This window comes from Papio anubis, chromosome 18 (assembly GCF_008728515.1).
Source record: "Papio anubis isolate 15944 chromosome 18, Panubis1.0, whole genome shotgun sequence".
NCBI classification, from domain to species: Eukaryota; Metazoa; Chordata; class Mammalia; order Primates; family Cercopithecidae; genus Papio; species Papio anubis.
The window spans coordinates 46,784,472-46,812,111 of record NC_044993.1 but is presented as its reverse complement, the minus strand read 5'-3'; the positions used below and the strand labels follow the sequence as shown (position 1 = coordinate 46,812,111).

Below are 27,640 nucleotides of genomic sequence, written 5' to 3'. Positions count from 1 at the left end.
GTTTTACTTCTCCAGACCCTCTCCCCTCTCCAAATAGGGCAAGTTGGGGAGCTGGAGTGGGAAGGTGGCCATATTTGGCCACAGTGGGTGATCACTCTTTCAGTTCATGGTTTCTCTTGGCTTAAAATGGAGACTCTGCATTGAACACAAATCATACTTTATTCTTGAGCCGCTTGGTCAGGCTTGATTCGCACACTCCCTCAGCAGTGACCCCGGGAGCCCCTCTCACAGCTCAGAGCGGAAGCTGAGGCTGCAGCCTGCCATCTTCTCTGCATAGTCCTCATCGAAGCGCTCATTCTGCGCCACGGTGAAGGTGGTCTTCCAGTCCCCAGTCATTCCTGGAGGAGGAAGGCAGGGAGCAAAGCTGGAGTCTCATCCCAGGGGAGGCCCCGAGTGCCTATGGGGAGGCTCCAGCCGCTGCTCCCACCCGCCCCAAACCCCCGTGCTGGCCGGCACCCACCTTTCCTCATGAAGGGGGAGATGCTGTGGTCCATGAGCTCCTGGGGGATGGTGGTGTAGTTGGCCATAGGGTTCTTCTTCATCTCCTTGAATGACGTGTGTTGAACCATGAGGTCCACGGTCTCCTCTGGCAGGGAGCGCCCCACAAACTCCAGGATCTTCCGAATCTCCCTTTTGGGGTTCTGAGGAGCAGAGGCTCCTCAGTGGAGGCTAGGTTTGCTGATTCAGGAAAATAAAAGGGGTCCCCTTCTCTAACCTCAGAGGGGAACTGGCCACTTCCACTAGAAACCCCACAGAGCCAGCTCCTCGACCCCCGGGGCCCCGGTCCCTGGGATAAAATGAATTGCTCTCTGCCCTGTGATCCCATCATGAGCTGGGCTTGGCTCCTATGGGTGAGGACCGGGATGGTCTTCCGTGACTGTGGCCCTGGGTGGCACACCCTTTGGTGGGGATAATCAATAGGAGTAAGTATCTAATCCATGGCCCCCCATGCAGCTGACTCAGCTGCGGGAGATGAGAGCTGTGTGGGGTCCGCTGCCAGGTGGGGCTGTAGCGGGGAGGCCTGGGCCAGGGAGGCAGGATGCGGAATCTGGGCCTACTATGGGGGCCACCCAGGAATGGGGCTGGGCAGCCTTGACGGGTCCCTGTGAGGTGCCTGCCCTCAGGTGTCACATGAGGGGAAGCATCACAGGTGATCTCACCTCCTTCATGTTTTCATAGAAGAGGTAGAGAACAGGGTGGGTGTGGCTCAGCTCCCACCACTCCTGCACGTGCTGGTACCAGGACCCGTAGGACACTGGAGAAGCGGGCAGGGGGCAGCGACACAGGGTTACTGTGCGTTGTAACCACCACCTCTCGGCTCCACACCCTTCTTCCTCCCGTCAAACCCACCTTCTCCGGCCATGAACTTCTCCAGGAAGCTGTCCCAGGTCCCAGGCTCAGGGTGCACCTTGGCCATGTGGTAGAAGTGGCAGTGGTGGAGACCACACATCTCCTTTATGGGCAACATAGACCCACCCAAGCGGGGCAGAAGACTGACCCCAGCACCATCACCATTATTGGTCCGCCACAGGCCAGCTCATCTCTTGGTTTGGCAAAGGAAGAACCTGAGGCTTAGAGGCTGACCTGCTTGAGATCTCATTGCACCGGTAGGGCCAAGCTGGGATCTGAACCCTGCTTGAAGCCAAAACCCTGCCTGGTCCTCTGAGACCATCATATTCTAAAGCACATAATCATCTGCATCAATGCTACAATTCCTGGATCTGGAGCAAGGCATTGCCTCGGCCAGGCATGTTCACCACTACCAAATTTTGTGGGCCTGTGAGGACCTACCTCTACCTTTCTTAGATCTACACTGAAGTCTCATGTTCTGGTCATCAGACCAAGAGGCAGACAGTCCCCTGTCATGGAAGATGAGACAAGGCTGGAGGGAAGTGAGGCGACTTTCAGAAGAACAGGACTGGGGCTAGCTGAGCCGGGCCTCCTTCCCTGGATTCACATGCCCCACACCTTACCTGGACCTTTGATTTTTCTGTTTGTTGTGTGTGCTAGGATTTTTAGACTCTATCTCAGGAGCCCTGAGCTCTGAGATTCTGTCTCAAAAAAAAAAAAAAGACCTTGGTCTTTCTTTTTTTCTGTCGCCCAGGTTGGAGTGCACTGGAGTGATACAGCCATCAACGCTGACCTCCTTATGTGGGCTTAAGCAATCCTCCAGCCTTGGACTTTTGAGCACCTGGCACTGCAGCGCCATACCACCATGCCCTGCTGATATTTTGTATTTCTTATAGAGATGGAGTCTCCCCATATTTCCTGGGCTGGTCTAGAACTCCTGAGCTCAAGTGTTCCACCCACGTTAGCCTCCCAAAGTGCTGACATTACAGCAGTGAGCCATCACAGGTGGCAAACCCTTTTTTTTTTTTTTTTTTTTTTGAGACGGAGTCTCGCTCTGTTGCCCAGGCTGGAGTGCAGTGGCGCAATCTCGGCTCACTGCAAGCTCCGCCTCCCGGGTTCACGCCATTCTCCTGCCTCAGCCTCCCGAGTAGCTGGGACTACAGGCGCCCGCCACTGCGCCCAGGTAATTTTTTCTATTTTTAGTAGAGACGGGGTTTCACCATGGTCTCGATCTCCTGAGCTTGTGATCCGCCCGCCTCGGCCTTCCAAAGTGCTGGGATTACAGGCGTGAGCCACCGCGCCCGGCCGACAAACCTTTTTTAATATTTGTTTGAAACGAAGTCTCGTTCTGTCTCCCAGGCTGAAGTGCAGTGGCATGATCTCAGCTCACTGCAACCACCGACTCTCAGGTCAAGCAATTCTCACACGTCAGCATCCTGACTAGCTGGGATTATAGGCGCCTGCTTCAACGCCTGGCTAATTTTTGTATTTTCAGTAGAGATGAGGTTTCTTCATGTTGGCCAGGATGATCTCGAACTCCTGACCTCGGGTGATCTGCCCACCTCAGCCTCCCAAACTGCTGGTATTACAGGTGTGAGCCACAACAGGCCCAGCTCCCCCCCTTTTTTTTTTTTCCTTGAGACAGTTTTACTCATGTTTCCCAGGCTGCAGTGCAATGGTGAGGTCTCAGTTGACTGCAACCTCTGCCTCCCGGGTTCAAGCAATTCTTCTGCCTTGGCCTCCCAAGTGGCTGGGATTACAGATGTCCGCCACCACACCTGGCTAATTTTTTTGTGTTTTTAGTAGAGATGGGGTTTTGCCATGTAGGCCAGGCTGGTCTCGAGCTCCTAGTCTAAAGTGATTTGCCTGCCTCAGTCTCTTAAAGTGCTGGGATTACAGCCGCGGAGCCACCAAGGCCGCCCCTCTTTTATTCTTCATCTTTTGAGACAGCTCTCTCTGTCACCCAGTCTGGAGGCAGGGTGACCTGGAAGCTCGCTTCCACTCTTGAACTCCCTGTACTCAGGTGATCCTCCCACCAGCCTCCTGAGTAGCTGCTGGTACTACAGGCACACAATTACCATGCATAATCAGATTTTTTTTTTTTGGACGAGACTGGTTTGGAACTTCTGGCTTCAAGGGATCTTCCCACCTCAGCCTCCCAAAGTGCTGGGATTACGGATGTGAAACACTGTGCCCAGCCTCACCTTGACCTTCTGATCCAACAGAGTCTGGGTCAGCAGAGCCAGGGGCAGGTGTGTCTTCAGGAGCCGCAATGTGTACTTTCTCAGAGTCTCCATCCCTGAGCAGTGTGGGTCAGGGAAGGTCTGGGTGAGCCAGCCCCAGCCCTGTCTTCCTCCCCTCCCCTTGCATCCAGGACACGGTCACACACCTGAGGGAATCCCTGGGGCTTTGAACTCAAGGAAGGGCACCCGCATGAAGATGGGAGCTCGGCGACACTTCTCCAGGCCTGCAGATCAAGTGTCCAGAATCTGGCTCACCCAGGTAGTCCCTGAGGGAGGGAGATGGGGAGATGAGCAGGCTGAGGGCACAACTCAAGCAAGGGCTGGGCTGTGGGGACTACTGATGCCTGGGAGAGGCAGGGTCTCCTCACTCCCCAATGGACTTGGGGCAAGCGATGAGCAGGTCACCGGCTCAGCCCGAAGCCTGCAGGGGGTCCCAGTGCCTCTGCAAAGTACTTGATGAGCGGAACCCCCTTCACGTACTCCAGTGGCGGGCGAGAGGTGTCCTGGATCAGCTCCATGTTCCTGTGTCAGGAGCCAGAGCCAGGCCCACTTCCTTTAACACCATCACAACAGCAAGAAAGCGGCATTCTTGCTTTCAGGGAAGTCACTGAGGCCTAGGGAGGCTGAGTGACTTGCCTGCACTCACAAAGCCAGTCAGTGGCAGGGCTGGGGCTGAAACCCCGTCGGCTTCTAATGCGGTGGTTCCCTCAGCCTGGCCACACCTTTCATTCACCTGCAGAGCGGCTCAGGAATCCCAGGGCCTGGGCCATGGTGCAGACTAGTGAAAGTACCTCAAAGGGCGCAGGGGCCTGGTGATACAGTGAAAGCGTGTGACGGTCTCCAGGAGAGTCCAGCTGCACTGAGGAAGCTCTAGGGCCTGGCTGTGCTGTCTCCCTACCAGCCAGTGCCCTTTGTCTCACCATTTCCTACTGTGAACCCCAGCCTCCACCCAGTGTGGGCCTGTCCCCGAGCGTTCTCCTGAGTTCCCTGTGCCCCCCACATGTGGAAACCTCCCAGGCTGACCAGGCCTGTGATCCACTTGATCAGCCAGAGTCCATCCGGCCCCAGGACAAACATGGCCCACTGAGCAACTGAGTTGGTACTAGGGGCCAGAGCCTGCTGTGGGAATGAACAAAACTGATGACTCAGCAAAAGGACGAGCCTAGGCAGGTGGTTCCCGCCTGTAATCCCATCTCAGGAGGTCGAGGCTAGGGAGCTGGAGAGACCAATCTAGCAGCATTGCAAGACACCATCTCTAAAAATCTTTAAAAATGTTTTAAAAAATTAACCAGGCAGGATGGTGGGGCCTGTAGTCCTAGCTACTCCAGAGGCTGAGGCAGGAGAATCACTTGAGCCCAGGACCAGGCAGCGCAGGTGGCCAGGATCCTGCTGCAGCACTCCAGCCCCTGGGTGTGACAGCAGGACCTGGCCTCCCCAGAAAAAAACAAAAAAAAAGCAAGGGAAGGGGATTCACGCCGGCCGGGGTTGTCTGAAATGGGATATCCATGGGGAAAGGGCAGGGATGGGAGAGGCCTCGGCTTCTGGAATGTCGGAGCCTGAAGCTGAGCAGGGTGAGGGCGCCCTGGGCCATTCCAGTCTGTCACTCACCTGAGCTCTCGGGAACCTGGCCTTGTGCCCTCCTCACCCGCAGTGGCTGAGTGTGGGTGCAATGTGGGGAATGCAGGGGTGTTGTCTGTGCTGAGGGTTTTGTAGGTCCAGTGTGGGAGGGATCTGGAGCTAGGGCCGGACTTAGATATGCTTCCGGAAGGAAGGGGTGGGGTTGGGGGTGGAGGAACTTCTCCATTACCCTCCTTAGTATGCCAGCTGGAGACAAGCTTAGAGTGATCTCCAAAGCCACGACTGGGTTTGGTGTGTAGAAAACAGAAGAATGAAAGGGGAAAGGGCCCAATGGTTTGTTTTTGTTTTTTTTAGCTGTCACGGGGCACCTGACCTGCCCCTGCCAAGCCGGCCAACAGACAAGCTTTTTCTAATTGACCCAGGCAAGAGAAGGGAGGGATTGGAGGAGAAAGATGGGATAGGTAGGACCAGGAAAGGTCACCTACCTGCCAGCTCCAGGCCAGTCTTGAAGGCGCCAGGGGTTCTGGCCCAGTGCAGCCCACAGGACCCCAGCAGCCCATGCACTCCAGGCTCTGACCACAAGGCCAGTCTGGAGTGAGGTGAGTGGGCAGAGTGAAGGGGCAGGAGAGGAGCATAGTATGGATGCATAGAACAAGAAAGAACAAGGACAATGCAGTCCCCTTGCCCTGGGAGCCAGCCCCAGCTTCATGGCTCCCAGGGGACCTCACAGAGCATCAATAGAGGATCCTAGATGAACCCCGGCAGGTACCTTTCTTTCCCTGGGTTTGAAGGAGGCTCCACAGACAGAGGCCAGAGGAAGTTGAGGCTTGGAAGCCACAGGGCTCTGTGGAAGGAGGGCATCCCCCCATCCTCCTTGTTCTTTGTCCTCACTATTTAAAGTCCAAGGTCAAGCTGGGTGCGAGACAGGTAACCAACCATCTGAGTAAAGGTGAGTCTCCCAAGCCTTCCAAGAGCTGCGTGAGCTCAGAGGCAAGCGGGGAAAGCTGAGGCATGGGGCTTCCAGGCAGAGGAGAAGCTGCTTCCCTGCTAGGGCCACAGGCCCCTCTTCCCTCCTCTGTGCCCTTGAGGAATCCCCATGACTGGCAGGTCCTCAAGCTACTAGCTCCGCCCCTGCCATAGCAACCTTCAGGAGGCCCCCTTGACTCAGACTTTGCATTGCACTCCAGTAACAACGGGTCGGACCCATACGGGGTGGCACAGAAAAGAGGCAAGAATATGAGATTAATAGAGTGGTAGCAAGTGAATAGAAAATCCCAGGCAGCAGTTTCACATGACCAGAAGAAGGAAACTTGAAATAGCTGCATATGCTAAGGGCCAATAAGTCCCTGAAAAATAGGATGAGGACCATCTATTTTCTACGACTAACCAGACACAACATGGCCGTATTTGATGTAGGTTTCACCTAGGATCTCATTGTACGATCAGTAACATACGAAACCACACACCCGCCAGTGCCAAGACGGCTCCAGGAACACCTGGATTTGGGTGTAAATTGTGGCACCACGGTCTTGAGGAATCTTTACCTTTTCCTGGAATCTTCATGAATATATCCCTCTTTAGTTAAAGAAGCCCATAAAGGTCAGTCCCAGACCTCGTAGGGCATGAGACACTCTCTCGAGGACCCCCACATTCCCCTTCTTGAGTGAGTCCTTTTGCTCTGCAAGAAATCTCCCTACATTCATGACTTTCTGACTTGTCCTGAAATTCCTTCTGGCTAAGGTGTCAACAGCCTGAAGACTGATCGAAGTCGATATCCCACCGGTCTTTGAGGACCTCCCCTAGGCCACCAGTATCTGGAGGGGGTTAGGGACACTGAGGATCAGGTCTGCAGCAGGGCTGTCCAGTGTGCCTGCAGAGGCAAGAAGGTTGGTCACAGGCAGCCCAGGGCAGGGAGTTGGGCAGGAGGCCGGGGCCAAAGCCCTCACATCTTCTAATTCTGAGTCTTCTATTTCCTTCGTGCCCATCCGGCACAGCCAGATCAGGTCACCCAAAGCAGTGACATCTCATAGCTAAAAAGGCATGGGGCCGAGAGAGATACAGAGTCAGGCATCACAACCCCCCTCCAGGCTCAGCCCTGAATACCAAGATCAGGACTCGGCTGCCCCGGCCTGGATTGCACAGCTGGGTACCCTCTTCCCAGAGCTGGACCAGGCTGGGGCTGGGGTACTGGCACTCACCTAGGGCATTGGCCCTCTAGGGGCAGAAGCTGCCCTGGTTCTTCCTGAAGGAACTCCTCTGACAGGCAGATCACATGGGCTCTTAGCCAGCAGCCAGGGTTGGGGCAACACAAGGGCCTCTTCATCCCATCCCAGGCAGCAGGCAGGTAAGAGACAAGGAGGGAGAGGGAGCTGGTGGCAAGCCCCTCCGTGCAGCAGGCACTGTTCCGGGCATCACACAGCTCCATCCCGTGAGGAAGGGGTGACTGTTATTTGCATCTTATGGATGAGGAAATGGATGTGGGGGTTTAAAATCCTTGCCCCCTGGGACTAAGCTAGTGAACGTCCTGTGAGCATCAGCAGCGATTGATTGAGTCACAGCCTCACCACTGCAGCCGGACCTGAACTTCCTCACAGCTCAGCAACACCCAGCAGGTCACTGAATTTCCCCAGGGCAAGTCCTCTACTCACTCACAATTAGCGGGAGCTCAGTAGAAGGCGCCTGTCGTCCATTATTTTATTGACTATTTCTTGGCCATCGTCTCTGTGCTGAACTTTGTTCTACAGCAGTGACAAGAGCTGTCCTCGGGCAGTTTAGTGCAAAGGTTGGGGTGGGAGAGACTAAAGAGAGCAATAAAACACCTAGCAGGTCAGATAATAAGTATTCTCGGAAAAGGAGCGGATGGGGAAGTACTCAAGAGGTGCAATTTTATTTTATATTTTTAGAGACGGTGTTGCTCTTTTGCCTGGGCTGTAGTGCAGTGGAGCGATCATAGCTCACTGCAGCCTCCAACTCCTGGGCTCAAGCGATCCTCCCACCTCAGTCTCCCCCGTAACTGGGACTACAGGCATATGCCACCATGCCCGGCTTATCAGAGCTGCAATTTTAAATCGGGAGCCAGGGAAGACCTCCCTGTTCAGGTGGCAGGTTATCAAGATAGAAGGTGTAGAGAAGAACCTTCCAGTCAAAAGGAAAAGGCAGGTTCTGCTGTGCTCAGGAATGGCCAGAAGTACTATCATCCCCATCTTAGAGACGGGGACAGGGTCGCAAAATTGTCAGGGCGTTTCCTGGTTCCTCAACAAACAGCTGGATCCGAAGTTGTCTGGATGGTCGAGCATCGAAGTTGTCTGGACGGTCGATCATCGATGGAGCCTCCGTGCCTGGAGCGGACCTCCCCCGGAGCACGCGGGAGCTCAGGGCGCACAGGCCTGTAGGTTCCAAGGTCCGGCTTAGTCTCAGGCTGGTCGTCAGCAAAGGGACCTGCGCGGCTCCCTGGGACAGAGGAGGCCCGAAGGCCAGTGGCCAGTACGGTGCGTCGGGCGGAGGTAGGGGTGCAGCAGGAACGGGAGGCGCACCCAGGGCGGGGGTGCCAGGCCCACTCCAACCGCGGCAGGGTACGGGGGCATCAGGGCAGCTCCTGGCAGGGGTCGCACCCCAAACCCCTACCACTAGCGGCCGACGGCTCTCCTTCCTTACCCGCCGAAGGGCTGCCACGGCGGACAGGAAGCTGTGCACTATGAGCGCTATCTCCCTGCGGAGGAGAACGGGAATGTCCCTGGGAGTCCCGCCGCTCTCCACCGCGGGTCCCCTCCAATCCCACCCGAAAGTGAGGTCCTCATTCCCCGCCTCAGCAGAGCCCCAGGCCCCGCCCCTGCCTGAAGTCGCGCCCCCTGCACTTGCCCACCTCAGGCCCCTCCTCCAACCCAGGTACCCACCTGTCCCCACTCCTCTCCCTCCTGCGCGCCATCGGACCCCAGCGTGCCCACCAAGACCCCTATGCTGGACTCCAGCCTGTATCATCACCCCGCCCCAGCCCGCTCCTTCCCGGAGTTCCACCGCCGAGATTCCCAGGGCTCCCTGTCACACTCCTCCTCTGCAACAGGCCTCGTCCCCTCCCCAGACGCCCCACCCTTGTCACAGGCCTGGAGGGTCCCTCTCATCAGGCCTGTGCCTCGCGGGGTCCGCCTTCTCCAGGAAGCCGCCTTCCGGCCTCGGAGACCCTCCAGGTCTCACCAGGCGTGCAATGGCGCGATTCAGCTTGCTGCAACCAACGTCCCGACCCCCGGGCTCTAGCGATTCTCCTGTCTCAGTCTCCCAAGTAGTTGGAATTACAGGTTCGTGCCACCATGCCCGGCTAATGTTTGTATTTTTTTCAGAAACGGGGTTTCACCATGTTGGCCAGGCTGTTCTCCAAGCACAGCTGACCTCAAGTGATCCGACAGCTTTGGCTTCCCAAAGTGCTAAGATTACAGGTGTGAGCCACTGCGCCAGGCCTGGGCCTTGTCTTTTGTGCGGCCCCCATTGTGCTACTGGACCCGAGAAGCAGGGCTGACAGTGAACCGCATGTAGACGCGGCCTTGGTGACGGGGGTTCAGGCAGTAGAGCAGGTAGACCCCGAAGAAGCGCCTCCGCCTCTCCGCGACCCCGCGGGATTCTTCCCATTTCAGGAAATTCTCATTAAATACACTTCCGGGTCAGCACTGACATGAGGAAAAGAACCTGACCAGCACCTCGGAACCTGCTTTGTCCCTCCCTGGTTCCTCCCTCTGGGTGCCCACTGTGCTGCCGTCTCACCCATCTGTAGTTCAGCGCAGCAGCCGTGTAGGACACCTGGCCGATCGAGTCACAGTCCTGCTGGGCCCTCAGGCTCACTCGGGAACTAGGGCCTCCCAGGGGCTCCTTCCCACAACTCAGTGCAGCATGCTGGGGGTCAGGGCCAGCACCTGTCCCTGGGGCCTCAGGCCTCCCTTCCTTCCCACAGCGGCCGAGATCACAGGTCTCTACAATGACTCGGAGCCACCCCGGAAGACCATGCGCAGAGAGGTGCTGAAGTGACCCCTGCTGCAGCAGTCAAGCCATGACTGCCTGTGATTGGGGGCCCAGTGACAAGTGAGGGCAGCTTGGCTTCTTTGAGGAGGGCTGGTGCCCGGGGGCTGGGACGGCCCTTTTGTTCTGCTCCTGACCCCACCCCTCTGTGGGGCCATCCCGCCTCAGGGACTCGTGGCCAGACCTGGAGACAAGGTGGCTGCCGGGTGAAGGCGTGGATGAGGGGCGAGCAGTGGATCTGGCCGAGGTGGTCAGTTGCAGCCATGCCCACCCAACAAGTGAGTGACACCCAGCCGGGGCTACTCTCTGGTCGCTGCACCTGCCTGAGCTGCTGCTCTACTCCCTATCTGCACAGCAGGAGAAAAGCTCCACAGAGGGTGATGTGGGCAGGGCCAGCTGTGCAGGGAGCACCAGGTCCTTGTCCTGCCCCGGTCCTCCACGCTCCTTGACAGGGACTGCGCCCCTGGCTACACCCAGTGTTTTCCTCCTTTTGTCCACAGGTATGAGGTGGATGACATCGATGAAGAAGGCAAAGAGTGAGTGTCCAGGCCAGGGCCGGACATGGAGACTGGGGGCAGCCTAACGGCTGGGAAGGAGCATCCCCACCCAGCCACAGGTTGACACAAGTCCCTCTACAGCCAGGAGACACACCCTGAGCTGACGCTGGATCATCCCGCTGCCCCAGTGGAAGGCCAACCCCGAGATGGACCCGGAGGCCTTATTTGGGCCAGGGCGGGTCATGGAACTTGGGCGAGGCAGGAGAGGTAGTCAAGGAGACAACCACCTTCTCAGGATGCTGCGACCTTGGTGACCGCATGGCCAACACAGTAAGCCTCAGCATTCGCCCGGTCACTGAGTTCAAGCAAAGCTATCCCCAGTAGGGACTTTCCCTTTTGAGAACATGTGCATTTTGATTTTACCTGTCCTCAAACTGACCCTTTGCTCATTTTAATAGTAAAAACCACACCCCTGGGTGGAGATTTAAAATGCTAATGAGACATGTGTCCTAGAAACAGGCATGTATAGCAAATGCCCATGTGCACCCAGAGGACCACCCAGATCATGCTTACTAGTGACGCCGCTTCCCACTCATTATGAAAAATTGTGTAAGATTCCCATAAGGGGAGTTTTCCTGTAGTAATCAACACTGTTCCACCCTGACGAGAAGCCCGTTCTGAACTCGCTCGAGGTGTATTGTCTATTATGCACTTAACTTGCAAAATACAGTTTTTCTTTTGCAAAACTTTACTCTGTGCTGCACTTCTTTTGCTGTACGTCTGTTGTTTAAATTATTTTATTTATTTATTTATTTATTTATTTATTTATTTATTTATTTATTTATTATTATTTTAGATGGAGTCTCGCTCTGTGGCCTAGGCCGGAGTGCAGTGGTGCAATCTCGATTCACTGCAACCTCCTCCTCCTGGGTTCAAGCGATTCTCCTTCCTCAGCCTCCCGAGTAGCTGGGATTATAGGGTTCACCACCACACCTGGCTAATTTTGTATTTTTAGTAGAGACGGGGTTTCGTCATGTTGGCCAGGCTAGTCTCGAACTCCTTACTTCAGGTGATTCACCCACCTCAACTTCCCAAAGTGCTGGGATTACAGGTGTCAGCCACCGCGCCCCGCCTGCTTAATTTATTTTAAACCAAGAAGAGGAAAACCCAGGTATCACAACAGCCCTCAAGCTGGGAAGGAGTGCCCCCAGCCACAGATTGACACAACCCTGAGGAGACACACCCTGAGCTGGCAGTCACGGCCTCAGTGGAAGGCCAACCCCCAGATGGACCCCAAGGCCTTGTTCCAGAGGGAGCAGCTCATCATGGCCATGTATCCCCAAACCACCTGCTACCACCACGCCCTGATCCACACGCCCCCACAGCAGGTAAAGCAGCCTCCAGGGGAGAGGTCATTGGTGACACCAGGAACAGGCTGATTAGAGAGGCTAGTGTCCCCTTCCTTGTCCCCTTTGTCCTCATCTCCCAAGCTAATGGGACCTGCCATCAGCCCTCCCTCCTCCACTCCAGCCCCAAAGGCCACTGACCCCTTGCCAACCCTGGTAGCCTTGGCAAGCCCCGAGTCAGCAGCATCCCTTCTGCAGCCCGAGGAGAACCAGCTCTGGATGGGAATCTCCTGCCCTGAGCCCCGGGCTCTTGCCTCCTTGTGCTCCTGGTGACATGGGACACAAGCCACCTGAGGCCAGAATCCCCGTCTGCCACCCTCTGGGCTGCCCTCGGTCCTCTAAACACAGCATCCCTGAAAGGCAACAGACCCTCCAGCTATGGCCCCACTGGGAGGGAGTCAACGCCCCTTCCTCTCCCCACCCTTTTCACTGCCCTGGGTCTCCAGCCACTGAGAAAAGAGCTGTGTAGCAGCAGGGACTGGGCCAAGACTTCTTGACCCCAGAGTGAAGGATGATGAGAGTGGCTGAGAGTCCACGGCCCAGAGGCTCCTGTGGTCTAGGCTGGGAGAAGGGGGTGCCTGTCCTGGCCTGGGGCTCTCTGAGCAGCCCTTCCTGTCTGCCTGCCCCACAGCCCCAGGATGACTACTCAGTCCTATTTGAAGACACCTCCTATGCAGACGGCTATTCCCCTCCCCTCAGTGTGGCTCAGAGGTACGTGGTGGCTTGTAAGGAGCCCAAGAAAAAGTGACGCTGCCTGGTGGACTCACCATCCCCCAACGACACAGGGCAGGACAGCAGAGGATGTGCTGGGATTAAACAGACATTCCTCCTCCACTCATCTCCTGGGTTTTATTTCTCCAGACCCTCTCCTCTCTCCAAACAGGGCAAGTTGGGGAACTGGAGTCGGGAGGTGGCCGTATTTGGCCCCAGTGGGCGATCACTCTTTCAGCTCAGGGTTTCTCTTGGCTTGAAATGGAGACTCTGCATTGAACACAAGTCATGGTTCTGTTGTTGTTGTTTTAAGACTGAGTCTTGCTCTATCGCCCAGCCTGGAGCACAGTGGCATGATCCTGGCTCAATGAAACCTCCACCTCCTCGGTTCAATCGATTCTCCCACCTCAGCCTCCGGAGTAGGTGGGATTACAGGTGCACACCACCATGCCCAGCTAATTTTTATATTTTTAGTAGAGATGGGGTTTCGCCATGTTGGCCAGGCTGGTCTTGAACTCCTGACCTCAAGTGATCTGCCAGGCTGAAGTGCTGAGATTACAGGCATAAGCCAGTGAGCCCAGCTCAAATAAAAATAGTATCTAATTTAATTTAATTATTTATTTATTTTCAAGACAGAGTTTTGCTCTTATGCCCAGGCTGGAGTGAAGTGGCATGATCTTGGCTCACTGCAACATCTATCCCTGGGTTCAAGCGATTTTCCTGCCTCAGCCTCCGCAGTAGCTGAGATTACAGGTGCCTGCCACCATGCTTGGCTCATTTTTGTGTTTTGGTTTGTTTGTTTGTTTGTTTGTTTGCTTGCTTGTTTGTTTTTGTTTTCTTTGCTTGTTTTAGTAGAGACGGGGTTTCACCATGCTGGCCAGACTGGTCCTGAATCATAATTTATTTATTTATTTTTTTTTTTTTTTTTGAGACGGAGTCTCGCGCTGTCGCCCAGGCTGGAGTGCAGTGGCCGGATCTCAGCTCACTGCAAGCTCCGCCTCCCGGGTTCACGCCATTCTCCGGCCTCAGCCTCCCGAGTAGCTGGGACTACAGGCGCTGCCACCTCGCCCGGCTATTTTTTGTATTTCTTAGTAGAGACGGGGTTTCACCGTGTTAGCCAGGATGGTCTCGATCTCCTGACCTCGTGATCCGCCCGTCTCGGCCTCCCAAAGTGCTGGGATTACAGGCTTGAGCCACCGCGCCCGGCCTCATAATTTATTTTAATTAAATTTTATTTATTTATTTCTCAAGGCAAGGTTCACTCTGTCCCTCAGGCTTGAGTAGATTAGCCTAGTCACAGCCAACTACAGCCACAATCTTCCTGGCTCAGCTGATCCTCCTGCCTTCTCTTGCCAAGTAGCTGGGACTACAGGTGCCCACCACCACGTGCAGATCATTTTCTCAAATTTTTGTAGGGATGGCGTCTTGTAATGCTGACCAAGCTGGTCCCAAACTCCTCTCCTCCAGTGATCCTCTGGCCTCAACTTTGCAAATTGCTGGGATTACAGGCATGAGCCGCTCTGCCTGGCCCACAAATCATATTTTATTCTTTTTTAAAAAAATTGATTGTATTTTGTTATATTTATATTTTTTTCAACAGAATCTCACTATGTTGCCCAGGTTGGTCTTGCACTCTGGGTTCAAATCAGTCCTCCCACCTCCAGCTTTCCAAATTGCTGGGATTACAGATATGACCTACTGTCCCTGGCCCTCAATTCATATTTGATTCTTGGTGACAGCTTGGTCCGGGCTCCAGTTCGCACACTCCCTCTGCAGTGACCCAGGAGCCCCTCTCACAGCTCAGGCTGAGGCTGCAGCCTGCCATCTTCTCCAGCATAGTCCGCGTCGATGCCCTTGGTGAAGGTGGTTTTCCAGTCCCCAGCCATGCCTGGGGGAGGAAGGCAGGGAGCAAAGCTGGAGTCTCATCCAGGAGGCCCCGAGTGCCTATGGGGAGGCTCCAGCCGCTGCTCCCACCCGCCCCAAACCCCCGTGCTGGCCGGCACCCACCTTTCCTCATGAAGGGGGAGATGCTGTGGTCCATGAGCTCCTGGGGGATGGTGGTGTAGTTGGCCATAGGGTTCTTCTTCATCTCCTTGAATGACGTGTGTTGAACCATGAGGTCCACGGTCTCCTCTGGCAGGGAGCGCCCCACAAACTCCAGGATCTTCCGAATCTCCCTTTTGGGGTTCTGAGGAGCAGAGGCTCCTCAGTGGAGGCTAGGTTTGCTGATTCAGGAAAATAAAAGGGGTCCCCTTCTCTAACCTCAGAGGGGAACTGGCCACTTCCACTAGAAAACCCACAGAGCCAGCTCCTCGACCCCCGGGGCCCCGGTCCCTGGGATAAAATGAATTGCTCTCTGCCCTGTGATCCCATCATGAGCTGGGCTTGGCTCCTATGGGTGAGGACCGGGATGGTCTTCCGTGACTGTGGCCCTGGGTGGCACACCCTTTGGTGGGGATAATCAATAGGAGTAAGTATCTAATCCATGGCCCCCCATGCAGCTGACTCAGCTGCGGGAGATGAGAGCTGTGTGGGGTCCGCTGCCAGGTGGGGCTGTAGCGGGGAGGCCTGGGCCAGGGAGGCAGGATGCGGAATCTGGGCCTACTATGGGGGCCACCCAGGAATGGGGCTGGGCAGCCTTGACGGGTCCCTGTGAGGTGCCTGCCCTCAGGTGTCACATGAGGGGAAGCATCACAGGTGATCTCACCTCCTTCATGTTTTCATAGAAGAGGTAGAGAACAGGGTGGGTGTGGCTCAGCTCCCACCACTCCTGCACGTGCTGGTACCAGGACCCGTAGGACACTGGAGAAGCGGGCAGGGGGCAGCGACACAGGGTTACTGTGCGTTGTAACCACCACCTCTCGGCTCCGCACCCTTCTTCCTCCCGTCAAACCCACCTTCTCGACCCATGAACTTCTCAGGGCTGTCCCAGGTCCCAGGCTCAGGGTACGCCAGCCATGTGTGGTAGGTGGTGAGGAACCGCCACATCGCTGCGTTCACGGGCAACATAGACCACCTGGGGGCAGAAGACTGGGCAGCACCATCACCACAGCCGCCACAGGGCTGACTCCATCTCTTGGCCGGGAAGAACCCTGAGGCTTAGAGGCTGACTTGCTTGACATCTCGCTGGCACAGGGTGGGGACAAGCCGGGGTCTCTCAGCTTCTACTCGAAGCCAAAACCCTGCCTGGTCCCTGAGACCATCATATTCTAAAGTAATATAATCTGCATCAATGCGTCACACCCTGATCTGGAGCAAGGCATGCTCCGCCAGGCATGTTCCCACTACCACCAAATTTTGTGGGCCCGTGAGGACCCACCCTCTACCTTTCTTAGATCTACACTGAAGAGTCTCATGTTCTTGGTCATCAGAGCAAGAGGCAGACAGTCCGCCCGCCGCGGAAGATGAGACAAGGCTGGAGGAAGTGAGGCGACTTTCCCAGAAGCACAGGACCAAAGCTGGGCTGAGACGGGGCCTCCTTCCCTGGATTCACACGCCCCACACCTGGACCTTTGCTTTTTCTTTTTGTTGTGACAATATTTTACTTTATTTTATTATATTATTTATTTATTTATTTATTTATTGAGACAGAGAGTCTCAGAAAAAAAAAAAAAAGAAAGAAAAGAAAAGAAGATCTTGGTCTTTCTTTTTTCCTGTTGCCCAGGTTGGAGTGTACTGGAGTGATAATAGCTCACTGCAACCTTGACCTCCCAGGCTCAAGCAACTCTCCAACCTCAGACTGTCAAGTAGCTGGCACTAGAGCGCCATGCCACCAAGCCCTGCTGATATTTTGCATTTTCATAGAGATGGAGTCTCCTCGTGTTTCCCGGGCTCGTCTGGAACTCCTGAGCTCAAGCATTCCACCCACCTTGGCCTCCCAAAGTTCTGGCATTACAGCACTGAGCCATCATAGGTGGCAAACCGTTCTTTTTTTTTTTTTTTTTTTTTTTTTTTTTTGAGAGGGAGTTTCGCTGTTGTTGCCCAGGCTGGAGTGCAATGGCATGATCTCAGCTCACCGCAACCTCTTCTCCTGGGTTCAAGTGATTCTCTTGCCTCAGACTCCTGAGCAGCTGGGATTACAGGCATGTGCCACCACACCCAGCCAATTTTGTATTTTTAGTAGAGATGGGGTTTTTCTATGTTGCTCAGGGTGGTCTCAAAGTCCCAACCTCAGGTGATCCGCCCTGCTCAGCCTCCCAAAGTGCTGGGATTACAGACGTGAGCCACTGCGCTCGGAACCTTTTTAAAATCTTTCCTTATTTATTTACGTTGTTTGAAACGAAGTCACTTTCTGTCTCCTAGGCTAGAGTGCAGTGGCTCGATCTCGGCTCACTGCAACCACTGGCCTGCCAGGTTCAAGTGGTTCTCCTGCCTCAGCCTCCTGAATAGCTAAGTATACCGGCACCTGCCCCAACGCCTGGCTATTTTTGAATTTTTAGTACAAACGGGGCTTCCTGATGTTGGCCAGGGTGGTGGTCTCCAACTCCTGACGTGAGGTGATCTGCCCGCCTCAACCTCCCAAAGTGCTGAGATTACAGGAGTGAGCCACCACCTGCCTGCCCCTGCCACCCAACTTTTTTTTTTTTTTTTTTTTTGAGACAGAGTTTCACTCTTTTTGCCCAGGCTAGATCTCGGCTCACTGCAGCCTCTGCCTCCCAGGTTCAAGCAATTCTTCTGCCTCAGCCTAGCAAGTAGTGGGATTACAGGTGCCCAGCACCATGCCTGGCTAATTTTTTCGGATTTTTAGTAATGATGGGATTTTGCCATATTGTCCAGGGTGGTCTCCAACTCCAGACCTCAGGTGATCTGCTGGCCTCAGCCTGTTAAAGTGCTGGGATTACAGGCATGAGCCACCGCACCTGCCAGCCCCTCTTTTTATTCTTCATCTTTTTTTGAGATAAGGTTTCTCTGTCACCCAGTCTGGAGTGCAGTGGTGTGATCATAGCTCGCTTCACTCTTGAACTCCCAGGCTCAGGTGATCCTCCCACCTCAGCCTCCTGAGTAGCTGGTACTACAGGCACACACCACTATGACACCTGATTTCTTTTGTTTTTGAAGAGACTGGTCTGAACTCTTGGCTTCATGATCTTCCCACCTCAGCCTCCCAAAGTGCCGGGATTGGATGTGAAACACTGTGCCCAGCCCTCTACGGACCTCTCTGGATCCAACATCACAGAGTCTGTGGGGCAGCAGGAGCCAGGGGCAGGTGTCTTCAGGAGCCGTGGGGCCGGTGTGGTGGCCTTCAGAGTCTCCATCCCTGAGCAGTGGGGTTTTGTGTGTGTCTGCAGCTTGCAAGCCCCAGCCCTGTCTTCCTCCCCTCCCCTTGCACCCAGGACACGGTCACACACCTGAGGGAATCCCTGGGACTTTGAACTCAAGGAAGGGCACCCGCATGAAGATGGGAGTCAGCACTTCTCCAGGTCAGCCACGCTTTGCAGGATCATACAGAATCTGGCTCACCCAGGTAGTCCCTGGAGAGGGAGGGGAGGAGCAGGCTGGAGGGCACAACCTCGCTGGCCAAGGTGGGGACTGGCGCCTGGGAGAGGGTGGTGGCCCCTCCTCACCTACCGGACTTGGGGTAGTGCCATGAGCAGTCATCGGCCGGGCCCGAAGCCTCTGCAGGGTCCCAGTGCCTGCACTTGATGGCTGAACACCCTTCACGTGATCTAGTGGCGGCGAGAGGAGGTGTCCTGGATCAGCTCCATGTTCTGTGTCAGGAGCCAGAGCCAGGCCTACTTTCAACACCATCACAACAGCAAGAAAGCGCATTCTTGTTTCTTTCAGGAAGCTTCACTGGGGCCTAGGGAGGCTGGAGAGTGACTTGCCCACGCCACAAAGCCAGTCAGGCAGGGCTGGGGCTGAAACCATGTCAGCTCCTATCAAAGGGTGGTTCCCCAGCCTGCCTGGCTCCTTTCATTCACCTGCAGAGCTGTTCAGGAATCCCAGGGCCCGGGCCATGGTGCACCAGTGAAAGCACCTCTGCAGCTGGCCAAAGCCCGTGATACAGAGGGTGTGTGACGGGTTCCAGGAGAGTCCAGGGCTGCACTGAGGAAGTGCCCCTGGCTGTGCTGTCTCCCACTGTGCCAGTGCCCTTTAACCTACCATTTCCCTGCCAGGGAACCCCAGCCTCCCACTCCAGTGTGGGGCTCCTGTCCCCGATGCTCCCCTCTCCTTGAGTTCCCCCTGTGCCCCTCACATGTGGAAACCTCCCAGGCTGGACTAGGCTCAGGATCCACGGTCTCGCCACAGTCCATCCGGGCTCCAGGACAAACACGCCCATTGAGCAACTGGAGTTTGGCACTAGGGCCAGCCTGCTGTGGGAATGAACAGAACCTGGATGACTCCAGCAAGAGGACAGGCCTAGCAGGGGTGGTTCTCACTTCTATAATCCCAGACCAGGAGGCCGAGGCTGTGGGAGTTGGAGACCAATTCAAGTAGCATTGCAAGACTCCATCTCAAAATCTTAAAATATATTTTAAAAATTAACCAGGCAAGATGGTGAGGGCCTGTAGTCCTGGCTACTCCAGAGCTGAGGCAGGAGAATCACTTGAGCCCAGGAATTAAAGGCTGCAGTGGCCAGGATCCCACAGCACTCCAGCCTGGGTGACAGCAGGACCTGGCCTCCCAGAAAACAAAAAGCAAGGGAGGGGGATTCACTGCCGGGTTGTCTGAAATGGATATCCATGGGGAAAGGGCAGGGATGTGAGAGGCCTCGGATTTCTGAAATGTCGGAGCCAGAAGCTGAGAGGGTGAGAGGGCACCCTGGGTCTTTCCAGTGTGTCACTCACCTGAGCTCGAACCTGGCCTGTGCTCCCTCCTCCGTCCGCAGTGGCTGAGTGTGGCAGTGTGGGAATGCAGGTGTTGTCTGTGCTGAGGGTTTGTAGGTCCAGTGGGAGGATCTGATGAAATGAGCCCTAGATTTAAGCCTCGAAGGAAGGGGTAGGATTGGGGGTGGGGAGCTTCTCCATTACCCTCCTTAGTATGCCAGCTGGAGACAAGCTTAGAGTGATCTCCAAAGCCATGACTGGGTTTGGTGAGTAGAAAACAGAAGAGTGGGCCGGGCGCGGTGGCTCAAGCCTGTAATCCCAGCACTTTGGGAGGCCGAGATGGGCGGATCACGAGGTCAGGAGATCGAGCCATCCTGGCTAACACGGTGAAACCCCGTCTCTACTAAGAAATACAAAAAATAGCCGGGCGAGGTGGCAGCGCCTGTAGTCCCAGCTACTCGGGAGGCTGAGGCCGGAGAATGGCGTGAACCCAGGAGGCGGAGCTTGCAGTGAGCTGAGATCCGGCCACTGCACTCCAGCCTGGGCGATAGCGCGAGACTCCGTCTCAAAAAAAAAAAAAAAAAAAAAAAAGAAAACAGAAGAGTGAAAGGGGAAAGGGCCCAATGGTGGGTTTGCTTTTGTGGGTTGTTTTTTGGTTTTTTTTTTTTTTTTTTTTTTGAGTTGTCACGGGGCTCCTGACCTGCCCCTGCCAGGCAGGCCAACAGACAAGCTTTCTCTGATTGACACAGGCAAGAGAGGGGAGGGATTGGAGGAGAAAGATGGGATAGGCAGGCCCGGGAAAGGTCACCTACCTGTCTGATCCAGGCCAGTCTTTAAAGCTCCAGGGGTTCTGGCCCAGTGCAGCCCAAAGGCCCCCAGCAGCCCATGAACTCCAGACTCTGACCACAAGGCCAGTCTGGAGTGATGTGTGTGGGCAGAATGAAGGGGCAGGAGGGGAGCAGAGTATGGATGCATAGAACAAGAAAGAACAAGGACACTGCAGTCCCCTTGCCCTGGGAGCCAGCTAGCTTCAGCAGCTTCCTTTCTGGAGCCCCAGGAGAACCAGCTCTGAGATGGGAAGCTCCTGCCCTGAGCCTGGGGCTCTTGCCCCCTCATGCTTCTGGTGACATGGGACACAAGCCACCTGAGGCCAGCATCCCTGCCTGCCACCCTCTGGGCTGCCCTCAGTCCTCTGAACATAGAGTCCCTGAAAGGCAACAGACCCTCTAGCTATGGCCCCACTGGGAGGGAGTCAGCGCCCCTTTCTCTCCCCACCCTTTTCACTGCCCTGGGTCTCCAGCCACTGAGAAAAGAGCTGTGTAGCAGCAGGGACTGGGCCAAGACTTCTTGACCCCAGAGTGAAGGATGATGAGAGTGGCTGAGAGTCCACGGCCCAGAGGCTCCTGTGGTCTAGGCTGGGAGAAGGGGGTGCCTGTCCTGGCCTGGGGCTCTCTGAGCAGCCCTCCTGTCTGCCTGCCCCACAGCCCCAGGATGACTACTCGGTCCTGTTTGAAGACACCTCCTATGCAGACGGCTATTCCCCTCCCCTCAATGTGGCTCAGAGGTGCGTGGTGGCTTGTAAGGAGCCCAAGAAAAAGTGACGCTGCCCGGTGGACTCACCATCCCCCAACGACACAGGGCAGGACAGCAGAGGATGTGCTGGGATTAAACAGACATTCCTCCTCCACTCATCTCCTGGGTTTTACTTCTTCAGACCCTCTCCCCTCTCCAAACAGGGCAAGTTGGGGAGCTGGAGTGGGGAGGTGGCCGTATTTGGCCCCAGTGGGCGATCACTCTTTCAGCTCGGGGTTTCTCTTGACTTAGAATAAAGACTCTGCATTGAACACAAATCATAGTTTTGTTGTTGTTGTTTTAAGACTGAGTCTTGCTCTATCGCCCAGCCTGGAGCACAGTGGCATGATCCTGGCTCAATGAAACCTCCACCTCCTCGGTTCAATCGATTCTCCCACCTCAGCCTCCGGAGTAGGTGGGATTACAGGTGCACACCACCATGCCCAGCTAATTTTTATATTTTTAGTAGAGATGGGGTTTCGCCATGTTGGCCAGGCTGGTCTTGAACTCCTGACCTCAAGTGATCTGCCAGGCTGAAGTGCTGAGATTACAGGCATAAGCCAGTGAGCCCAGCTCAAATAAAAATAGTATCTAATTTAATTTAATTATTTATTTATTTTCAAGACAGAGTTTTGCTCTTATGCCCAGGCTGGAGTGAAGTGGCATGATCTTGGCTCACTGCAACATCTATCCCTGGGTTCAAGCGATTTTCCTGCCTCAGCCTCCGCAGTAGCTGAGATTACAGGTGCCTGCCACCATGCTTGGCTCATTTTTGTGTTTTGGTTTGTTTGTTTGTTTGTTTGTTTGCTTGCTTGTTTGTTTTTGTTTTCTTTGCTTGTTTTAGTAGAGACGGGGTTTCACCATGCTGGCCAGACTGGTCCTGAATCATAATTTATTTATTTATTTTTTTTTTTTTTTTTGAGACGGAGTCTCGCGCTGTCGCCCAGGCTGGAGTGCAGTGGCCGGATCTCAGCTCACTGCAAGCTCCGCCTCCCGGGTTCACGCCATTCTCCGGCCTCAGCCTCCCGAGTAGCTGGGACTACAGGCGCTGCCACCTCGCCCGGCTATTTTTTGTATTTCTTAGTAGAGACGGGGTTTCACCGTGTTAGCCAGGATGGTCTCGATCTCCTGACCTCGTGATCCGCCCGTCTCGGCCTCCCAAAGTGCTGGGATTACAGGCTTGAGCCACCGCGCCCGGCCTCATAATTTATTTTAATTAAATTGTATTTTATTTATTTCTCAAGCAAGGTTCGCTCTGTCCCTCAGGCTTGAGTGGATTAGCCCAGTCACAGCCAACTGCAGCCACAACCTCCCTAGCTCAGCTGATCCTCCTGCCTTCACTTGCCAAGTAGCTGGGACTACAGGTGCCCACCACCACGTGCAGATCATTTTCTCAAATTTTTGTAGGGATGGCGTCTTGTAATGCTGACCAAGCTGGTCCCAAACTCCTCTCCTCCAGTGATCCTCTGGCCTCAACTTTGCAAATTGCTGGGATTATAGGCATGAGCCGCTCTGCCTGGCCCACAAATCATATTTTATTCTTTTTTAAAAAAATTGATTGTATTTTGTTATATTTATATTTTTTTCAACAGAATCTCACTATGTTGCCCAGGTTGGTCTTGAACTCCTGGGTTCAAATGATCCTCCCACCTCAGCCTTCCAAATTGCTGGGATTACAGATATGACCTACTGTCCCTGGCCCTCAATTCATATTTGATTCTTGAGCCGCTAGGTCAGGCTTGAGTCGCACACTCCCTCTGCGAAGTGATGACCCAGGAGCCCCTCCTGCAGCTCAGAGGCGGAGGCTGGAGGCTGCAGCCTGCCATCTTCTCCCGCGCGTCCATCCAGGCTGGCTCACCATTCTGCACCAGGTGAAGGTGGTTTTCCAGTCCCCAGCCATGCCTGGGGGAGGAAGGCAGGGAGCAAAGCTGGAGTCTCATCCCAGGGGAGGCCCCGAGTGCCTATGGGGAGGCTCCGGCACCGCCCACCATTAAACCCCACGTGCTGGCGGCACCCACCTTTCCTCATGAAGGGGAGATGCTGTGGTCCATGAGCTCCTGCAGGGGACGGTGGTGTAGTTGGCCATAGGGTTCTTCTTCATCTCCTTGAATGGCGTGTGTTGAACCATGAGGTCCACGTTCTCCTCTGGCAGGGGGCCCACAAACTCCAGGATCTTCCGAATCCTCTCCCTTTTAAGGGGTTCTGAGGCAAGAGGCTCCCTCAGTGGAGGCTAGATTGCTGATTCAGGAAAATAAAGGGGTCCCCTTCTCTAACCTCAGAGGGAACTGGCCCTTCCACTAGAAACCCACAGAGCCAGCTCCTCGACCCCCGGGGCCCCGGTCCCTGGGATAAAATGAATTGCTCTCTGCCCTGTGATCCCATCATGAGCTGGGCTTGGCTCCTATGGGTGAGGACCGGGATGGTCTTCTTCCGTGACTGTGGCCCTGGGTGGCACACCCTTTGGTGGGGATAATCAATAGGAGTAAGTATCTAATCCGTGGCCCCTCATGCAGCTGACTCAGCTGCGGGAGATGAGAGCTGTGTGGGGTCCACTGCCAGGTGGGGCTGTAGCGGGGAGGCCTGGGCCAGGGAGGCAGGATGGGGAATCCGGACCCGCAGTGGGGGCCGCCCAGGAACGGGGCTGGGCAACCTTGTGGGTCCCTGTGAAGTGCCTGCCCTCAGGTGTCACATGAGGGGAAGCATCGCTCGTGGTCTCACCTCTTTCATGTCTTCTTAGAAGAGGTAGAGAATAAGGTGGGTGTGGCTCAGCTCCCACCACTCCTGCATGTGCTGGTACCAGGACCCATAGGACACTGGAGAAGCGGGCAGGGGGCAGCGACACAGGGTTACTGTGCATTGTAGCCAGCACCTCTCGGCTCCACATCCTCCTTCCTCCCGTCAAACCCACCTTCTCCGGCCATGAACTTCTCCAGGAAGCTGTCCCAGGTCCCAGGGTCAGGGTGCACCTTGGCCATGAGATAGAAGTGGTAGTAGGAGACTGCCACGTCCTTTGGGTTTCAGGCAACATAGAACACCTGCAGGGGCAGAGGACCCAACCTCAGTGCCATCACCACACAGCTCGCCCCAGGCCAGCTCATCTCTTGGTTTAGCAAAGGAGGAACCTGAGGCTTAGCGGCTGACCTGCTCGAGATCTTACGGCACAGGTAGGGCCAAGCTGGGATTTGAACCCTGCTCAGATATCACAGTCTGGCCTGGTCCCTGGATCCATATTCTACACTAATGTAATCTGCATAAATGCCTTCACACCCCAATTTGGAGCAAGACATGCCCGGTCCCCTCCAGCTCCCTCCTCAGTGGGCCCGTGAGCACCCACACGCTGCCTTTCTGAGGCAGACACTGAAGAGTCTTGTGTTTCTGGTCATCAGACCCTTGCCAGAGCAAGAAGCAGATGGTGTCCCCACTGAAGATGAGACCAGGTTGAAAGAAGTGGAGCGACCTTCCCAGAAGAACAGGACCGAAGCTGGGTTGCGCCGGAGCCTCCTTCCCTGGATTCCCATGCCCCGCATCTGGACGTTTTTTGTTCTTTTTGGTTTTTTTCTTTCTTTGAGTCGGGGTCTCTTTCTGTCACACAGGCTGGAATGCAGTGGTGTGATCATGGCTCCACTGCAGCCTCAAACTTCTAGGCTGGGTGATCCTCCCAGATCAGTCTCCCAAGAAGCTGATACCACAGGCACATGCTACCACACCTGGTTTTTTTTTTTTTTTTTTTTCTGGGAAGAGACTGCATCCCTATGTTGCCCGTGCTGGTTTCCAACTCCTGGCCTCAAGTCAGCCTCCTGCCTTGGACTCCCAAAGTGCTGAGCTGATAGGCGTAAACCACTGTGCCCGGCCTCACCTTGACCTTCTGATCCAGCTTAGGTCACCAGGGCGGGGAGCCAGGGCAGGTGTGTCTTCAGAGGCCGTGGGGCGGATGTGTCTTTCAGAGTCTCCATCCCTGAGCAGTGGGTCAGGGAAGGTCTGGTGAGCTGAAGCCCCAGCCCTGTCTTCCTCCCCTCCCCTTGCACCCAGGACACGGTCACATACCTGAGGGAATCCCTGGGGCTTTGAATTCAAGGAAGGGCACCCGCATGAAGATGGGAGCTTGGCGACACTTCTCCAGGTCACCGCCTTGGTAGATCATGTCCAGAATCTGGCTCACCCAGGTAGTCCCTGGAGAGGGAGGGAGATGGGAGGTGAGCAGGCTGAGGGCTGCTCGCTAGCCAAGGTGGGGACTGGCCTGGGAGGGAGAGGGTGGGAGTGGCCACCTCCTCACCTACGGACTTGGGGTAGAGTGCTGACAAGGCTGGCGCAAGGTCATGGGCTGGGCCGGGAAGCTCTGCAGGGGTCCCGAATGCCTCTGCAAAGTACTTGATGGCGGAACCCCCTTCCGTGCTCAGTGGCGGTGAGGAGGTGTCCTGGATCAGCTCCCATGTTCCTGTCGGGGGCCAGAGCCAGGCCTGTTCCTTAACACCATCACAGCTTAGCCAAAGTGCTTGCCCAGGGAAGTCACTGAGGCCTAGGAGGCTGAGTGACTTGCCCACCTCTAAAGCCAGTCAGTGGCAGGGGCTGGGGGCTGCAAAACCAGGTCAGCCTCTAGTGGGAGTGGTTCCCCAGCCTGGCCACACCTTTCATTCACCTGCAGAGCTGTTCCAGAATCCCAGGGCCTGGGCGTGGTGCAGACCAGTAAGCACCCTGTGGCCCTTGGGGTCCAGATAGCAGAGTGTGTGACGGTCTCCAGGAGAGTCCAGCTGCACTGAGGAAGCTCTAGGGCCTGGCTGTGCTGTCTCCCTACCAGCCAGTGCCCTTTGTCTCACCATTTCCTACTGTGAACCTCCAGCCTCCACCCAATGGGCTCCTGTCCCCGATGCTCCCCTCCTTGAGTTCCCTGTGCCCCTCACATGTGGAAACCTCCCAGGCTGACCAGGCCTGTGATCCACTTGCCCGGCCACAGTCCATCTGGGCTCCAGGACAAACATGGACCACTGAGCAACTGAGCTGGTATTGGGGGCCAGAGCCTGGTGTGGGAATGAACAAAACTCTGATGATTCAGCAGAATGAGGAGGGGGCACGGTGGCTCATTCCTGGAAACCCAGAGCTTTGGAAGCCCAATGGGAAAGAATCACTTGAGCCTTAAACTTTGAGACCAACCTGGGCAATATAGCAAGACCCTATCTCTAGAAAAAATATGTTTAAAAATGAACTGGGCAGCCAGGTGCAGTGGCTCACACCTGTAATCCCAGCATTTTGGGAGGTCGAGGTGGACAGATCACCTGAGGTCGGGAGTTCGAGATCAGCCTGACCAACATGGAGAAACCCCTTCTTTACGAAAAATACAAAATTAGCCAGGCGTGATAGTGCATGCCTGTAATCCCAGCTACTCGGGAGGCTGAGGCAGGAGAGTCACTTGAACCCGGGAGGCAGAGGTTGCAGTGAGCTGTATCACGCCATTGCACTCCAGCGTGGGCAACAAGAGTAAAACTCCGTCAAAAACAAAAAACAAACAAAAAAAACCCAAAAACTAAATTAAAAATAATTTTGAAAAATTAGCTGGGCATGGTGGCTCTCTCCTGTACACTCAGCTACCTGGGAGGCTGAGGCGTGATGATCATGCAAGCCCATGATTTTGAGGCTGCAGTGAGCTACAGTTTGGCCACTGCACTCCAAACGGTGTCAGAGCCAAGCTCTGTCCCAAAGAAACAAAAATAAAAAAGAAGGAAGGGAAGCCAGGCTGGGGTTCCCCTAGTGAAACTGGATATCCATGAGGAAGCAGCCAGTATGGCAGAGGCCTCGGCTGCTGGAATGTTGGCTGCAGAAACTGAGCAGTGTGAGGGCGTCCTGGGCCATTCCACTCTGGTACTCATCTGATCTCTCTGGAATCTGGCTCTCTTGTCCTCGTGGCTGAGTGTGGGGAGTGTAGAGCTATGGTCTGCCCTGAGGGTGTGGTAGGTCCAACGTGGGAGAGATCCAGAGTCAGGGCCAGACTTGGGTTTGCTCCGGGAAGGAAGGGGTGTGATTGAGAGTGAGGGAACTTCTCCATTACCCTCCTTAGCACCACAGCTGCAGCCAAGCTTAGAGTAATCTACAAAGCCAAGATGTGAGTTTAGTGTTTAGTCGTGATTAGAAAACACAAGAATAAAAGGCAAAAGAGCCCAATGTATGCATCTTTTTAAAATTTAGTTTAATTAATTAATTTATTTATTTTGAGAAGGAGTCTTGATCTGTTGCCCAGGCTGGAGTGCAGTGGCATGATCTTGGCTCACTGCAGCCTCCACCTCACAGGTTCAAGCGATTCTCCTGCCTCAGCCTCCTGAGTAGCTGGGATTACAGGCACCCACCACCACACCCAACTAATTTTTGTTTTTTTAGTAGAGACGGGGTTTCTCCAATGTTGGTCAGGCTGGTCTTGAACTCCTAACCTCAGGTGATCTGCCCACCTTGGCCTCCCAAAGTACTGGGATTACAGGCATGAGCCACCACGCCTGGCCCTTTTTTTTTATTTTTTGAGCTCTCAC

The 27,640-nt window shown here is 54.9% G+C and overlaps 1 protein-coding gene, 1 non-coding gene and 3 pseudogenes across 2 annotated transcripts; 1 reads left to right on the top strand and 4 right to left on the bottom strand.

Moving 5' to 3' along the window:
• Nucleotides 1–140: 140 nt before the first annotated feature.
• Nucleotides 141–18,494, bottom strand: LOC101010112 (sulfotransferase 1A1). Its single transcript, XM_031658340.1, is given in 10 exon segments — nt 141–312; nt 14,652–14,677; nt 14,797–14,977; nt 15,497–15,591; nt 15,687–15,742; nt 15,744–15,805; nt 17,940–18,046; nt 18,138–18,260; nt 18,354–18,468; nt 18,471–18,494. Coding segments are annotated over 10 exon segments (876 nt in total). The 3' UTR covers nt 141–225.
• Nucleotides 575–1,367, bottom strand: LOC101008618. Its single transcript, XR_004179818.1, has 3 exons — nt 1,351–1,367; nt 1,161–1,255; nt 575–678 (listed from the first exon to the last, which is right to left on the bottom strand). It is a non-coding gene; the product is annotated as an uncharacterized LOC101008618 (transcript).
• Nucleotides 5,524–8,247, bottom strand: LOC101013587 (annotated as a pseudogene).
• LOC101013208 lies at nt 8,255–12,912 on the top strand (annotated as a pseudogene).
• A 2,764-nt stretch (nt 18,495–21,258) lies between the features above and the next one.
• On the bottom strand, nt 21,259–25,945 carry LOC101012478 (annotated as a pseudogene).
• Nucleotides 25,946–27,640: the final 1,695 nt, after the last annotated feature.